Source organism: Oryx dammah, unplaced genomic scaffold (genome assembly GCF_014754425.2).
Source record: "Oryx dammah isolate SB20612 unplaced genomic scaffold, SCBI_Odam_1.1 HiC_scaffold_2, whole genome shotgun sequence".
Classification (NCBI taxonomy): Eukaryota; Metazoa; Chordata; class Mammalia; order Artiodactyla; family Bovidae; genus Oryx; species Oryx dammah.
In genome coordinates this window covers 167,250,618-167,267,885 of record NW_024070186.1, presented here as the reverse complement: position 1 = coordinate 167,267,885, position 17,268 = coordinate 167,250,618, and the positions used below count along the sequence as shown (strand labels likewise).

At 44.2% G+C, this 17,268-nt stretch overlaps 1 protein-coding gene across 1 annotated transcript in view; it reads left to right on the top strand.

The window, feature by feature from the left end:
- LOC120882450 overlaps positions 1–17,268 on the top strand; it is a 165,715-nt gene that overhangs the window by 57,384 nt on the left and 91,063 nt on the right. The window contains 4 exon segments of the mRNA XM_040266466.1: positions 8,813–8,993; positions 14,092–14,303; positions 16,154–16,342; positions 16,767–16,906. Coding sequence (XP_040122400.1) covers positions 8,813–8,993; positions 14,092–14,303; positions 16,154–16,342; positions 16,767–16,906 — 722 coding nt within the window.

The window sequence follows — 17,268 nt, the reverse complement described above, 5'->3', positions numbered from 1 at the left end:
CCATCAGCGGACACTTGGCTTCAAATACCTGTTTGAGTCCCTGCTTTCCAGTCTTTGGGGGTGTATACCCTGAAGTAGAATTATGCAATAATCCTACTTTTAATATTTTGAGAAACTGTCATACTGATTTCCATAGCAGTTGCACCATTTTACCACCCTACCATCTGTGTGCAAGGGTTCCCGTTCCCTCCACGTCCTCACCAACACTTCTTTCTGGGCTTCATTTTTTTTAAAATAGTAGTCATCTTAATGGGTATGAGGATCTCATAGTTTAGATTTGCATTTCCCTAGTGATTGATGATGGTGAGCATCTTTTCATGGGCTTATTAGCTGTTTAATTATCATCTTTAGAGAAAGGTCTGTTTAAATCCTTTAGTCCTTTTGAATCAGGTCATTTTTTTGATTTTGTTGTTGCTGCAGTTCTTTATGTATCCTGGATAAACCCTTATCAGATGTATGGTTTACAAATATTTTCTCTCATTCCATGAGTTGCCTTTTCACTCTATGAATAGCAATCTTTGTTGCACAAAAGGGTTTAATTTTTACGTAGTTCAGCATGTTTACTTTTGTTGCCTGCGTTTTAGGTGTCATGTTCAATAAATCAGTTGCCAAATCCAGTCTCGTGAAGCTTTTCAATCATGTGTTTTCTTCTAAGAGTTTTATAGTTAGGTCTTTGATCCATTTTGAGCTAAATTCTGTATATGGCATAAGATAAGGGTCCAACTTCTTTCTTCTGCATTGAATACCCAGTTTCTCCAGCACCATTTGTTGAAAAGCTTGTCCTTTCCCCCAGCCATAAATGTGTGAGCTTATTTCTGGACAATCTATTGTAGTCCATTGGGCTGTATGTCTGTCTTTTAGGTCACAAAATACTGTTTTGATTACTGTAGCTTCGTGAGACCTCGCATTGTGTTCTTTTTCAAAATTGTTTTGGCTATTTGGAGTTCCCTTGAGATTCAATATGGATTTTAAGATGGACTTTTCTATTTCTACCAAAAAAAAAAAAAATTGAGATTTTGATAAGGATTGCACTAAGTCTATAGATTGTTTGGGTAGTATTGAATCGTAGCAATATTAAGTCTTCCAGTCTACAAACAGAGAAGCCTTTCCATTTATTTGCCTTTTCTAATTTCTTTCAGCAGTTTTGTAGTTTTCAGTGCCTCCCTGCTTAATTTCATTCCCAAGTATTAAGCTGATTTTAAATGATACCAGTACTCCATGAATAAATTCTTGTGAAAAAAATACACTTAAAATAAGGCTCAAATTCCCTTTCATAGTTATCATCCCTATTCCTGGTCCCCTCCTCAGCTGCCTGGAGAAAGCCATAATTATGGTTTGCATCACTGGAGAGGAGACCTTTTTCTATGTATTTGCTCTGTGGCCCTGTCACGCACACTTAGTTTTGTTTGGGACGTCATGCTGTGCTTCCTTTGGCAGTGGATCTTAGAGAACGTCCCTTGTTGTCTTATAGAAGTCTACTCTATCTTTTTAAAATACCTGCATCATGTTGCATTTGCTTCTGTCCTGCATTTTATTAGGCCGTTTCCCTCCTGGTGGTTTCTAAGAGTGCATTCCTGAACATCTTTGGGCTTGCCTCCCTGGGCACGTGTGTCGGGGGTCTCTGGGGCAGATGTCACAATGTAGAATTTCTGGAAATTTGGGCATTTTTCATTTGCTGGCTTTATGTCAATTTGCCCTCCAGAATGTCTAGACCCATCACCTGCCTCCCAACAGGAGCCATGCCCAACAGGAGCAAGTTCCATATTCTCCCCAGTACTTTTAGCACTTGAAAAATATTGCTGACGTGGGTGGAAACGGTATCCCGTTGTTTGAATTTGCATTTCCTGATGACTTAAGGCTGGGAGACACTGTTTTATGTATTTATTCTACTATTGCATTACCCTTTCTGTGAACTGATTTTTCATAGTGTTTGACATTTGGAAAAAATTAGTATATTTGGCTTTTGGTTGGTGGGAATTCTACATGTAATTGCAGTTTATACATCATATTAATGTTCTGAGTTGGGAAGTTTATTTCTGGAAAACATCTGGTCCCCAGGGTTTTAGTGAAATGATTAAGAGATTGGCAGCAGCATTTCTGCAAGCCTTCCAAAGTGTGCAGATGCCATGTGAGGTTCTGGGGAGACAAGAATGAATAAGGTAATCTTTATCTTTAAGAAGCTGACAGTGAGTAGAAGAGGGAAAGGCAGAGCGGTCAGTGATGAGTCATAAAGTATCACCAGACCACGTGTCAGGTGCTTTGTTTGTATTATCTCATTTAACCCTTGGGCAGCAAGTATTATCAGTTCTCACTTTATAGAAGAGAAATGGTGTAAACAGACTTGTATGAGGTCTCTCAGCTACTTTATGGCAGAACTGGGATTCAAAGTCCAGTCTGCCTCAGGCTTTTCACTTCTTGACTGGACTGGATTGTGCCAGAACTAATTTACTATAAAATAATTGACTAAATGATCAGTCAAGAGAAAACACTTCCCAGTTCATTCTATGCAACCAGTATTATTCTGATGCCCGAACAAGACAAAAACATCATAAGAAAAACTAGAGACCATTATCTCTTATAAACACAGATGCAAAGTCCTCAAGAAAACACTACCAAAACTCCACTGAGCAATCTATAAAAAGAATTACACAATATGACCAAATAAGATTTATCCCAGGAATGCAAGATCGGTTTAACATTTGAATATCCATCAGTGTAATATATTAATAGAATGAAGGACAAAAGCCACATCATTTCAAAAGATGCAGAAAAGTATCTGGCACAACACTGCAGCAGTCTAGCAGTGGAAGGGCACTTCCTCAACCTGATAAAGGCCGTTTGTGACAAACCCACAGCTAACATCATACTTAGTGGTGAGAGGCTAAATGGTTTCCCCCTAAGATCAGGAGAAAGATAAGATGTCTGCTTTTCACCACTTCTATTTAACATTATACCGGAGGTTCTAGCTAGGACATTCAGCCCCAAAAGAAATAAAACAGAAAGGAGTAAAGAAAAGCCATTTAGATTGGAAAATAAGTAAAATTATTTCTATTTACAGATGACATGATCTTGTATATGTGTTGTAGTCAGTCACTCAGTAATGCCTGACTCTGCAACACCGTGGATTGTAGCCCACCAGGCTCCTCTGTCCATGGAGTTTTCCAGGCAAGAATACTAGAGTGGGTTGCCATTTCCTTCTCCAGGGGATCTTCCCTATCCAGGGATCGAACCCATGTCTCTTGTGTCCCCTGCATTGGCAGGTGGATTCTTTATCACTAGCGCCACCTGGGAAGCCCAATCTTGTATATATTAATAGAAGACCCTAATGAACTCACCTTCCTCAGTAATCAATGCAAAGAAATAGAGGAAAACAATAGAATGGGAAACACTAGCAATTTCTTCAAGAAAATTAGAGATACCAAGGGAATCTTTCATGCACAATAAAGAACAGAAATGATATGGACCTAACAGAATCAGAAGATATTAAGAAGAGGTGGCAAGAATACACAGAAGAACTGTACAAAAAAGATCTTCATGACCCAGATAACCATGATGGTGTGATCACTCACCTAGAGCCAGACATCCTGGAATGCGAAGTCAAGTGGTCCTTAGGAAGCATCACTATGAACAAAGCTAGTGGAGGTGATGGAATTCCAGTTGAGCTATTTCAGATCCTGAAAGATGATGCTGTGAAAGTGCTACACTCAATATGCCAGCAAATTTGGAAAACTCAGCAATGGCCACAGGAAAAGGTCAGTTTTCATTCCAATCCCAAAGAAAGGCAATGCCAAAGAATGCTCAAATTACCGCACAGTTGCACTCATCTCACACACTAGTAAAGTAATGCTCAAAATTCTCCAAGCCAGGCTTCAACAGTACCTGAACCGAGAACTTCCAGATGTTCAAGCTGGCAGAGAACACTAGCTTTGTTCGTAGTGATGCTTCCTAAGGACCACTTGACTTCTCATTGCAGGATGTCTGGCTCTAGGTGAGTGATCACACCATCATGGTTATCTGGGTTGTGAAGATCTTTCTGTACAGTTCTTCTGTGTATTCTTGCCACCTCTTCTTAATATCTTCTGCTTCTGTTAGAAAAGGCAGAGGAACCAGAAATCAAATTGCCAACTCCATTGGATCATAGAAAAAGCAAGAGAGTTCCAGAGAAGCATCTATTTCTGCTTTATTGACTACGCCAAAGCCTTTGACTGTGTGGATCACAACAAACTGTGTAAAATTCTTAAAGAGATGGGAATACCAGACCACCTGACCTGCCTTCTGAGAAATCTGTATGCAGGTCAAGAAGCAACAGTTAGGACTGGACATGGAACAACAGACTGGTTCCAAATTGGGAAAGGAGTATGTCAAGGCTGCATATTGTCACCCTGCTTATTTAACTTTTATGCAGAGTACATCATGCAAAATGCTGGGCTAGATGAAGCACAAGCTGGAATTGATTGCCAGGAGAAATATCAATAACCTCAGATATGCAGATGACACCATCCTTATGGCAGAAAGCAAAGAAGAACTAAAGAGCCTCTTGATGAAAGTGAAAGAGGAGAGTGAAGAAGTTGGCTTAAAACTCAGCATTCAGAAAACTAAGATCATGGCATCCGGTCCCCTCACATCATGGCAAATAGAAGGGAAACAATGGAAACAGTGACAGAATTTATTTTGGGGGGGCTCCAAAATCACTGCAGATGGTGACTGCAGCCATGAAATTAAAAGACCCTTGCTCCTTGGAAAGAAAGCTATGATCAACTTAGACAGCATATTAAAAAGCAGAGACATTACTTTGCCAACAAAGGTCCGTCTAGTCAAAGCTGTGGTTTTTCCAGTAGTCATGTATGGATGTGAGAGTTGGACTACAAAGAAAGCTGAGCACCGAAGAATTGATGCTTTTGAACTATGGTGTTGGAGTAGACTCTTGAGAGTCCCTTTCAAGGAGATCAAACCAGTCTATCTTAAAGGAGATCAGTCCTGAATATTCTTTGGAAGGACTGATGCTGAAGCTGAAACTCCAATATTTTGGCCACCTGATACAAAGAACTGACTCACTAGAAAAGACCCTGATGCTGGGAAAGATTGAAGGCAGGAGGAGAAGGGGATAACAGACGATGGGATGGTTGGATGGTGTCACTGACTCGATGGACATGAGTTTGAGTAAGGTTTGGAAGTTGGTGATGGACAGGGACGCCTGGTGTGCTGCAGTCCATGGGGTCGCACAGAGTCGGACACAACTGAGTAAATGAACTGAATGAACTCACCAAAAAAAAAAAAGTCTATTAGAGCTCATGAATGAGTTCATCAAAGTTGCAGGATACAGAATGAATATACAAAAATTAGTTGTATTTCCCTACACTAGCAATGAAAAACCTGAGAAAGAAATTAAAATAATTTCATTTACACTAGCATAAAAAGAATAATACTTAGGAATAAATTTAACAGAAGAATATAAAATGAATACTCTCAAAAACTACAAAACATTGTTGAAAGAAACTAAAGAAATGGGGAGGAAGGTGGGAGGGGGGTTCAGCATGGGGAACACACGTACACCAATGGCTGATTCATGTGAATGTATGGCAAGAACCACGACAATATTGTAAAGTAATTAGCCTCTAATTAAAATAAATTAATTAAAAAACTAAAGAAAACCCAAATAAATGGGAGAGTATCTCATGTACTTGAATTGGAATATTTAATGTGAAGTTTACAAGACCTCCTAAATTGATCTGCAGATTCAACAATCTCTATCTCCCTATCAAAATCTGTACTGTCTTTTTGATAGCTGATCCTAAAATTCATATGGAATTTCAAGGGACCCAGGGTAGGTAAGACAATCTTGAAAAAGGACAAACTTGGAGGATTCACTCTTCCCAATTTCGAAACTTACTGCAAAGTTACAGTAATTAAGAGTATTATGGTAGTGGCATAAGGATAGACATACAGACCAACAGAATAGAACCCAGAATTGAAAAATAAGCCCTTCTACTTACAGTTAGTTGATCTTCGACAAGGGTGCCAAGGTAATTGTAGAGGGGAAAGAACAATCTTTTCAACAAATGGTGTGGGACCTCTGAATATTCATGTTTAAGAATATTAAGTTGGACACTTCATATCATATATAAAAACTAACTCAAATAGGCTATAGACCTAAATACAAGAGATATGAAACTCTTAGGAAAAACCATAAGAGGAAATCTTTATTACCTTGGATTTCTAAGATACGACACTGAGAGTATAACAACAAAAATACACTGGATTTCATCAAACTTAAAAACCTGGCCCTTCCTTGAAGGTCCAGTGGTTAAGAATCCACCTTTCAATGCAGGGGATGGGGGTTCAATCCCTGATCAGGGAAATAAGATCCCATTTGCCACAGGGCAGCTAAGCCCACATGCCACAACTAGAGAGGCCCACAGGCTATAACGAAGACCCAGTGCAGTCAAAACTAAGTAAATAAAAATTTAAAAAAACAACAGAAAACCCAAATTTGTCTTCAAAGGACATTGTCACGAAAGTGCAGTAACATCCCGCAGAATGGAAGAAAACATCTGCAAATCGTACGTCTGATAGAGGATTTGTCTCCAGAATATACAAAAAACGCTCACAACTCAACATGAAAATGACAAAGGATTTGAACAGATATTTCTCCAAGGAAGGTACACAAACGGCCAATAGATATGTGAAAAGTTGCTTAGTTATTCAGTTCAGTTCAGTTCAGTTCAGTCGCTCAGTCGTGTCTGACTCTTTGTGACCCCATGAATCACAGCACGCCAGGCCTCCCTGTCCATAACCAACTCCCAGAGTTCACTCAGACTCACGTCCATCGAGTCCGTGATGCCATCCAGCCATCTCATCCTGGGTCGTCCCCTTCTCCTCCTGCCCCCAATCCCTCCCAGCATCAGAGTCTTTTCCAATGAGTCAACTCTTCGCATGAGGTGGCCAAAGTACTGGAGCTTCAGCTTTAGCATCATTCCTTCCACAAGAGTCTTCTCCAACACCACAGTTCAAAAGCATCAATTCTTCGGCGCTCAGCCTTCTTCACAGTCCAACTCTCACATCCATACATGACCGCAGGAAAAAACCATAGCCTTGACTAGATGGACCTTAGTCGGCAAAGTAATGTCTGTGCTTTTGAATATACTATCTAGGTTAGTCATAACTTTTCTAGCAAGGAGTAAGCGTCTTTTAATTTCATGGCTGCAGTCACCATCTGCAGTGATTTTGGAGCCCCCAAAAATAAAGTCTGACACTATTTCTACTGTTTCCCCATCTATTTCCCATGAAGTGATGGGACCAGATGCCATGATCTTCATTTTCTGAATGTTGAGCTTTAAGCCAACTTTTTCACTCTCCTCTTTCACTTTCATCAAGAGGCTTTTTAGCTCCTCTTCACTTTCTGCCATAAGGGTGGTGTCGTCTGCATATCAGAGGTTATTGATATTTCTCCCGGCAATCTTGATTCCGGCTTGTGTTTCTTCCAGTCCAGTGTTTCTCATGATGTACTCTGCATATAAGTTAAATAAGCAGGGTGACAATATACAGCCTTGACGTACTCCTTTTCCTATTTGGAGCCAGTCTGTTGTTCCATGTCCAGTTCTAACTGTTGCTTCCTGACCTGCATACAGAGTTCTCAAGAGGCAGGTCAGGTGGTTTGGTATTCCCATCTCTTTCAGAATTTTCCACAGTTTATTGTGATCCACACAGAGAAATTTAAATCAAAACCGCAGTGAGATGCTACCAACATCAGGCCGTACTCAATTGCTCGGTTGTGTCTGACTCTTTTTAGCCCCACGGAGTGTAGCTCCTCTGTCCGTGGAATTTTCTGGGGAAGAATACTGGAGTGGGGTGCTGTTTCCTACTCCAGGGGATCTTCTCGACCCAGGCCTTGAACTCACATCTCTTGAGTCTTTTGCATTGGCAGCTGGATTCCTTCACCACCAGCACCACCTGGGAAGCCCACCACTAGAATAGCTGAAATGAAGAAAGAAAGAAACTAACAAGGGTTCGTGAGGATGCAGGGAAATTAGGACTCATATTGGTGGCATCATAAAATGGTGTGATGGTTTAGAAAAAAGAATTTTATGTTTCTTTAAAATATTAAACAGAGTTACCATATGACCCAACAATTCTACTCAGGAGGTACTCAGGAGAATTGAAAACTTATGTCCACCCAAAACTTGTACATGAACATTTATAGCAGCTTTATTCATAATAACCCCAAAGCAGAAACAACCCAAATGTTCATCAGTGAATAAGTTGACACATATATTTATCCATACAATAGAAGATCATTCAGTAATAAGAATGAAGTTCTGGGGTGGGATGGATTTGGAGGTGGGAAGAAGGTTCAAGGGAGAGAAGACATATGTATATCTATGGCTGATTCATGTTGATGTATGACACACCAACACAACATTGTAAAGTAATTATCCTCCAATTAAAATAAGTAGAATTTAAAAAGAAAAAGATGAAATTCTGACACATGCTACAACATGGGTGAACCTTGAAAGCATCATGCCATGTTAAAGAAGCCTGACACCAAAGGCCACATACTATATGATTCTATTTGTAAGAAATGTCCAGAAGAGGTAAATTAATAGAAACAGAAGGTAGGTTTCTGGAGTGTATGGGAAGGAGGCAATGGGGAGTGACTGCTAATGGGTGCAGGGTTTCCTTTGGGGTGGACTGGGGCAGTTCCTGGTAGCCAGGGGGCTCAGGCTGCAGTGGAGAGCCAGTGGAATGTTCTAGGTCGGAAGCAGCCTCGTGGTTAGCACCAGATCTGATCAGCATCGTGGGTGGGGGTCTCCAGTTTGTGCTACAGGTGCTGGAGAGGCAGGTGGATTACCGAATGCAGCTGCACCACCTGAGCCTCCGCCATCCGCACGTGGAGACCAGCACACACCTGAAGGCGCAGTACAACGGGCGGCTGCCCTTCGTGGCGGGCTTGCAGTGGAAGGACACGTCCAGGGCCGCCCTGTGGAAGTGGGAAGGTGAGTGACATCTATGGGGTGGCCTTGGCTAGTGGTCCTCACTCAAGTCATGCCCACCATCTGCAGCACCCTTGCCTTTTGTCTACCTGGCTATCTCCAGACTCAGGCCTTAAATGTGTTGCAGGAAACACCCAAACACATCCCGATTTCTTACCCTTACCAACAGAACTCTACATTACAGGGCCTTGCCCATTTCTCCGACCTTATCTCACCCTACTTTCCCCATTGCCCATCACCCTGCAAGCCTCCTGGCCTCTTTTCTGTTCCCCAGACATACCTCAGGGCCTTTGCACTTGTTGTTTCTTCTCCTTGGAACACTGTCTCCCATTTTAAAAGATGGATGTACCATAGTTTATCTTTGAATTAATTTTTATTGAAGAAATACATAGTTTGAAAAGTGAATTAGACTATGACATGGAAATTGTTGAAGGTGGGTGAATGTTACATGGGAATCTCATCATAGTCTCTGTATTCATGTATGTACTTGAAAAATTTTTTAAAGTTTTAAAAGTTAAAGTTATAACAAACACAGTAATTTTCTGTTTCATGTCTTCCTACCCCAAATTTTGCTTGAAATGGCAATCACTGTAAATTCTTTTTACTATTTCTTATCAGACCTTCCATCTTTTAATCACACTTACTTCTTGCTTTTTCTCTCTTAGGAATTTTTATTCTCCATGTATTTCTTATTATAGAGGATGAGAATTTAACTTGCACCATCCTTTTTAAAATATGTATTTCCCTCTCTTCCCCCAAACGGTTAAAGTTTGTTAATATTCACTGTTGATATAATTGTGTTCCTCACAGCTGAGACATGTGGTATACTAGAATTCTAACTTTTTGTTTTTCCTGGAGCTCTAATAGCCTTTCCCCCCTGTTTGATTAATTTTCTATTTTCCTCCTATGATTATTCCTAGAATTTTTAGCAACACTGCAAAACTCTTCTCCAGAGGGTCACACACTTCGATTACATGTCAGCTTCGATCAGTTCTCCTAGTTTTCTTGTCGACACTTCCTGGAGCCACTGCTGCTCCAGGGTAGACCAGCTGTGTCCTGGGGCCTCCCCTCACCATCATTCAGGGAGTGCCTTCCACTTCTCTGGGCCACAGTCCCTGCTTCTTGCGTTCATGTCCTTTCTTGCTTTACTCTTTTGTTCTGATGGAGTACATCCTCCAGTAGCTTCTTGAGAGAGGATACATGGAAAGTGTGTTTGTTAGTTAGGGCTGTGTTAACCAATCACCACAAGCTGGGTGGCTTAAAACAACTAATTTATTCTCTTACAGTCTCCAAGACTAGAATTCTGAAGGTGAGGCGTCAGTAGGGCCATGTTCTCTCTGTGACCCTGGGTAGAATCCTTCCTGCCTCTTCCTAGCTTCTGGTGGTGGCTATTAATGCTTGACGTTCCTTGGTTGGTACATTGAGTTACATTAGAGTTACATTGTTCTAATCTCTGCCTGCAGGAGACACAAGTTCGATCTGTGGGTTGGGAAGATCTCCTGGAGAAGGAAATGGCAACCCGCTCCAGTATTCTTGCTGGAAAAATCCCATGGACAGAGAGCCTGGTGGGCTACAGTCCATGGGGTCGCAAAGAATCGGGCATGACTTAGCGACTAAACAACAACAACAGTCTCTGCCTCTGTTGTTACAGGGTTCTCTGTGTCTGTGTGTGTGTGTCCAAACTTCTCTCTTCATATAAAGATACCAGTCATGTCAGACTTCGGGCCTCCCCTATGCCGTTAAGTGTCTGTGAACCCTCAGTGTGTCCGACTCTTTGTGACCCTACGGACTGTAGTCCACCAGGCTCCTCTGTCCATGGGATTTTTCAGGCAAGGATACTGCAGTGGGGTGCCATTTCCTCCTTCAGGGGATCTTCCATCACTGAGTCACCTGGGACTCTGGTATGATCTCATCTTAACTAATTTTATCTGCAATGACCCCATTCCCAAATAAGGTCACATTTTGAGGTGCCCAGGGTTAAGACTACATATCTGTTCGAGAGAGACAATTCAACCTGTAACAGGATGTAAACATTTTGAAACCCTGAATGTTTAAACTGTCTTCATATGATTTGGCTGAATAGAGAACTCAAGGTCGGAAATGATTTCCCTTTGAGATTTCAAAGACATCGCTCCACTGTCTATGTGAATCAACTGAGAGGTCTGGTGCTATTTCTGATCCATCATCCTTTGTCTGTGACCCTTTTGTCTCTCTCTAGAAGCTTTTAGGAGCTTCTCTTTATTCCTGAAAGTGAAAGTCGCTCAGTCTTGTCTGACTCTTTGCCACCCCATGGACTATAAAGTCCATGGAATTCTCCAGGTCAGAATACTAGAGCGGTAGCCTATCCCTTCTCCAGCAGATCTTCCTGACCCAGGAATAGAACCAGGGTCTCCTGCATTGCAGGCAGATTCTTTACCACCTGAGCTATGAGGGAAGCTCTTATTCCTCATATCTTCACATCTTACGATGATGAGCCTTGGTTTGGATCTATCTTCATTCACTGTACTAAGGACTTGGCATATAACCTTGCGATGTGGAGACCTACCATTTGGGTCTTGGTAGTTTTCTTGTACCGTTTCTTTGGTAATTTCTTTCTGTGTTCTGGAATTCCTGTTGGTCGGGTAGATGTTGGTCCTCAGAAACTAAACCTCTGATTTTCTCTTTTCTCTCCTCTGTTCCGTCTCTTTGTCCTTTTGTTCTGTTTTGAGGGCTGATTTCCCCAGCTTCATCCACCAGCGCTCCTGCTGACCTTTTTAGTTTGTTTAGCTTGTATTCACAAGAGCTCTTTTGCGTTCCTGCAGGTTCTTCATGATACATTATCTTCTCTTCTCTGTGAACATAAGTTATAGAATCGGGGGGGCTTTGATCTGTTCCCCCTGAATTTCTTTTTTCTTTATGTTTCTGAAGTTCCTTTTAGTAGCTTTCCCACATGCCAGGTAAGAGTAGGGTATGTGCTTTTGTTTAAGAGTCAGTAACTTGGAACTTGTTTGGAAGGAGGCTCTATGGGAGGTGGAGGGTGTGTGTGCTCTTTAAAAAAAAATGTTGAAGTATAGTTGAGTTACAGTGTTCTATTAATTTCTGCTGTACAGCAAAGTGATCCCGTTATATACATATATATATATACATTTTTTCTATTTTCCATTATGGCTTATCATAGGATATTGAATATTATTCCTTGTGCTATACAGGAGGATCTTGTTGTTTATCCATTCCATATATAATAGTTTCCATCTTTTAATCCCAAACTCCCAATCCATCCCTCCCCTTGTTAACTATAAGTCTGTTCTCTGTGTCTATGAGTCTTTTTCATAGATCAGTTCATTTGCGTCATATTTTAGATTCCATGTCTCAGTAATATTACATGGTATTTACCTTTCTCACTTGCTTCATTTAAGATGATAATCTCTAGTTGCATTCATGTAGCTGCAAATGGAATTACTTCATTCTTTTTCATGGCCGAGTAGTATTTCATTTGTATATGTGTATGTATGTATGAGTGGGGGTGCTCTTGTTGACTGATGGACTTCCCTGTTGGGTGGGGTCCTGGCTCTCCCTGAGGACCCTGGGCCCCATATCTGTGGACCATTTTTTTCCAGTCACTCTGTTCTTCTGTGGAGCAAGCTCCTCATTTCCTGTGGAACTGATACCTCAGGTCAGGGTACCTGACTACACTCTACTCAATATCTCCCTGTTCTCAACTTGGCAGCTCACCCTCTACCCTTTCTGTGCTGGGTCCCCTTGAATCCTGGCCTCTCAGCCTCAGTTTCCCCACATAGTGAATCTTCTGTCTCCACTAGGAGGTGGGGAAGTGCTCCCTCCCTTTGACAGACTCCACTGCCTCTCATTCAGGGTTGAGCTCAATGGTCCTGTTCATGGGAGTCTTCACTGATCCTCCTGACCTTGGTCTAGCTCCCTCTTTCTTTTCCTTCCTAGCACTCAGCATTTTCCTCCTAGGTAGGTCTTCCCTGGTGGCTCAGACGGTAAACAATATGCCTGCAATGCGAGAGACCTGGGTTCGACTCCTGGGTTGGGAAGATCCCCTGGAGGAGGGCATGGCAACCCCCTCCAGTATTCTTGCCTGAGAATCCCCACGGACAGAGGAGCCTGGCAGGCTATACTCCATGGGGTTGCAAAGAGCTGGTCAGGACTGAGCAACTAAGCACAGCACAGCACAGGTCTCATTATATGTTTATTCAAGATTTCTCCGCCACCACTGCCCCCAGACGACGAGTTCCATCAAGGCAGCAACTATGCCTCCTGTTCACTGCCAAGTTCTGAGAGTCTGGAGCAATATTTACTGAATTAGTCCTTGAGCAAGTGGGAGATTTATTACAAAGTATGAGAGGGGTCCAGTAACTGGTTTTAGTTCCTTGTGGAAGGGCAACGTGCTATGTAGAATGTCAACTTTTTGATGATGGTGATGATTGATCTTTACTCTTCTGAGTGGATGCTTCCTCTGTCCCAAGACACAGTGATTGGTACTATTGTACCCATTTTACAGATGATGGAAGCACAGGCTCAAAGAGGTCACATAGCTTGCAAGAGTAAAGGCCATGCTCTTGATCACCTCACAGGAGTGCCCCCTTTCCAACTTTCCTAGCGTTTCTTCTGTCTAACATATCTTCCTGAAAACATTTCAAACATACAGAAAAGTGCAAAGAGTGCTGCAGGGGACACCTACATATTCTCAGTGTGGATTCTACTATGAACATTTTACTCCACCTATCTTGTCACCTATCTGTCCACTTAGCCATCTGTCTTATTTGTTGGTAACAGGTCAAATTAAGTTGTAAACCGTGGTCCATCTCACCCCTCAACATTTCAGTATGGTATCATTCACTAAGGTGAAATGCCAACATCTCCCGGGTACCATTTGATGAGTTTTGACAGGTGCACAGATCTGTGAAACCCAAGCTCCTGTCAAAATTCAGAACATTTGAGTCATTCTAGAAGGTTCCCTTATGTTCTACCCCCAGTCATTCCCAGTGATGAGATGTGCCCTGCAGTGACCGTGGTGACTCTGCAGGGGGCTCTTGCTGCCTGCCAGAAGCCCCCTTCTTGCCCTGGAGATAACTAGTTTCTTGTTCTCTGCCTGTCTCAGGAGCCTTGAACCTGAATAGTCCCTGGCTGATGGTCTCCACGGCTCACAGGCTGTACTGGCCTAACCGAGCCATGTTCCAGGCTGTGTTGGAGCTGACGCTGGGCAAGGCCTGGACCCTGAAGAATTTGGTGGTGAACGTGGCCTGCAGGGGCCAGGGCCTCCAGAGGCAGGGCAAGATCCACGTCTACACCCCAGCTACCACCTACCTTCGGGTGCGCATGCTCAGCCACGCCCCCTGCCCAGCCCCCTCACCAGTGGCCGGGGAGGCTGATTTCTTGTGGCTTGAATCTTCTGAGAAAAGGGTTAAAACTGAGGTTCGGGGGTTTTCCATACTGGGTCCCCGATGTGTGAGGTCTAGCTCACTCAGTATTGACACTCTTCAGAGTTAGTTGCGGAGGGAATTTGGGAGAGTGGACCGCAAAATAAACCTCAATGTCTCATGTTCTTGCTTAGCAGCTGATAGAATAAAATATGAAAGTAGGTTGAGCTGGTACCTTGGAAACAAATAGATAGGAGGCTTTTACCAAAACGCAGAATGAAAACTTTGAGGATGGAGGTCAGTTTTATACCACCTGACGAGTGAAGCAGCATAGCAGAGTTTGAAAGGAAATCAACAAGAGAAGGACTTCCCTGGTGTCACGTGTGGGAACCCGGTACATCAAGCCTCTCCCTGTGTTGGGATGATGAGTGGACATGAGGGAGGGGTGGTCCAGGCCTGACTTCGGCTCAGGAGGAGGCAGCTCGGTGGGCATGTCTGAGGACAGCCCAGTACCCTCGAGGCAGGGGCCAGGTGGCACCAGGGTGGACTCAGGAGGAGCAAGTGACTCCCAGCAAGGTTAGGGACCTTGAGAGGGCAGCTATGTGACAGATAAAGCCAGGACAGGACGCAAGGAGGGGTCAGCTGGCCTGTTCCTGCAGGTGACCCAGCTCAGGGGCATGATGGTGACCTGGCCTGGGAGAAGACAGCAGAGGCAGGTGGTCAGATTGCAGAACTTACTTAAAGGTGTAGATGACTGACTTGCTTATGGATTGGTTTGGGGAAGTGAGGGAGAGACAAATGATCCCAAGTTTTTGGCTCAAGCAGTTGTGTAGCTATGGTTTTTTGAGTAGTCGTCTACAGATTTAAGAGTTGAACCGTAAAGAAGGCTGAGTGCTGAGTTGATGCTTTCAAACTCTGGTGCTGGAGAAGACTCTTTGAGAGTCTTTTGGACTGCAAGGAGATCAAACCAGTCCATCCTAAAGGAAATCAACCCTGCGTATTCACTGGAAGGACTGGAGCTGAAGCTCCAATCTTTTAGCCACCTGATTCGAAGAGCTGACTCATTGGAAAAGACCCTGATGCTGGGAAGGATTGAAGGCAGGAGGAGAAGGGGACGACAGAGGATGAGATGGCTGGATGGCGTCACCGACTCAATGGACATGAGTTTGAGCAAGCTCTAGGAGATAGTGTGGGACAGAGAAGCCTGACATGCTGCAGTCTGTGGGGTCACAAAGAGTCGGACACAACTGAGTGACTGAACAGCAACAACAAGGTTGTGTAGGAGTAGGTGCCATTTGCTGAAATGGGGCCCGTGGGTTCTGGGGGTGACCTGAGGTCAGTGATGCACGGGGTAAGGTCTTGGGTAGTTGTAGTATTTGGCAGGAGGTTTGGTAATTACCAAACTCCATCTTGGCCCCATTACCTCTCCTCATGAGTCCCCTGAGGGAGCTGTATGAACAAGGGACAGAGGCCAGCAGGGCACAAGGCAGAGCCTTGTTCCTAGAGGGGCCTGTGCCAAGGGTAGTGGGCTGGGTATACAGCCCAGCACAAGGCTAAAGAGTTCTACTTCCCCCAGCTCCATTACAAGCCCCAGTAACACCTCGATCCTCCCATGGCTCTGAAAACCATGCAATGATGCAGGGAGAGAAGGCTACCCTTCTGTTCTCTTGTATGTCCTCCTTCATTGGAGGGGTTTTGAAGGATGAGTACGAGTTTGCCAAGTGGGACTGAGAGAAAGGGAATCCCAAGAGGAGGAAATACGGTATGCAAAGGCTTTGGTCAGCCTCTTCATCCTCATTGCAGGTTTCCACGGTGACAGCCTTGGCACAGAGCCTCTTTAGCAGCCAGAGTGAAATAGAATCAGCCTGGAGCGAAGCGGTGCAGAGCAAGATTCATGCTGAGAACAGCCGAGACCGTAAGATCCTGCACTGCTGGTTGAAGGGCCCGCAGCGGGAGCTGAACCTAACGGCAGCCTACAGGCACATGGAGCAGGTAAGGGTCCAGGTGGCCTGTGCTGGAGACTTTGCCATCGAGAGACCCTGAATCCCATATCTGGGATGGGGAAGGCTACTAGTTTGGCCTATAAGCCTCCCCAAGCCTCAGTTTCTTTATCTATAAAATGGAACCCAGCCATACTAGCGCTGACCACAGAGCAAAGGTCGGCCACCTGGTACTGGACATCCAAGTGCTTCATTCCTGCTGGGCCCCGGGAGAGGTCTGGCCATAGCAGTGTGCCTGTGCAACCTTGAGGTCTGATGGTGTGGAGGCTGCAGCCCATTTGATCAGCCCTTCTTGGTGGTCATTCCTGGGGTGATGAGTGGGCAGTGGGGGCTGCCCCTGGAGACTCCCAGGGCAGGATGTTTCACAGCTTGGACCCTCCGGGCATCCCTCTGCATCAGCCTGGTCCTCATTGCAGCCATGGAAGAGTCATATATCACTGACGGCTCTGGGGACCGGTGCCAGGGGCCATCCTGAGGGCCTGCAGCTGGAGGGCATCCTGGAGGAGCTGGTTCGAGACAGGAGTTTGTACCGGAAGCAGGGAACCTTCTTCCTTCTGTATGTGGGGCCCCTTCCCCCAGGCTGCTTCCCCCGAGGAGTAGTGCTTGCCCGGGTCTCCTGTTCTCCAGCATGGAGGGTCACGAGGGAGTGGGGTGTGTTGTGCTGCCTGGAGGGGCCCAGACAGAACCCAGAGCTCAGAGGCAAGCCCCCTCCCTGAAAGCCCCCATGTCCCTCACCCTCTTTCATTCGTGTGCCAAGGTGGGCGCAGAAAACAGTCTCATCACGCCAGGCTGAAAGCTGCTCTGGGGGAACCATTTCAGTTCCTGGAGGCCCAGCTGGTTGAAAAGCCTGTTTTTTGTTGGGGGGTGAACAGCACAGGGTTGGAGTCAGAAGACCCAGCCTGAAGTCCAGGCTGTGCC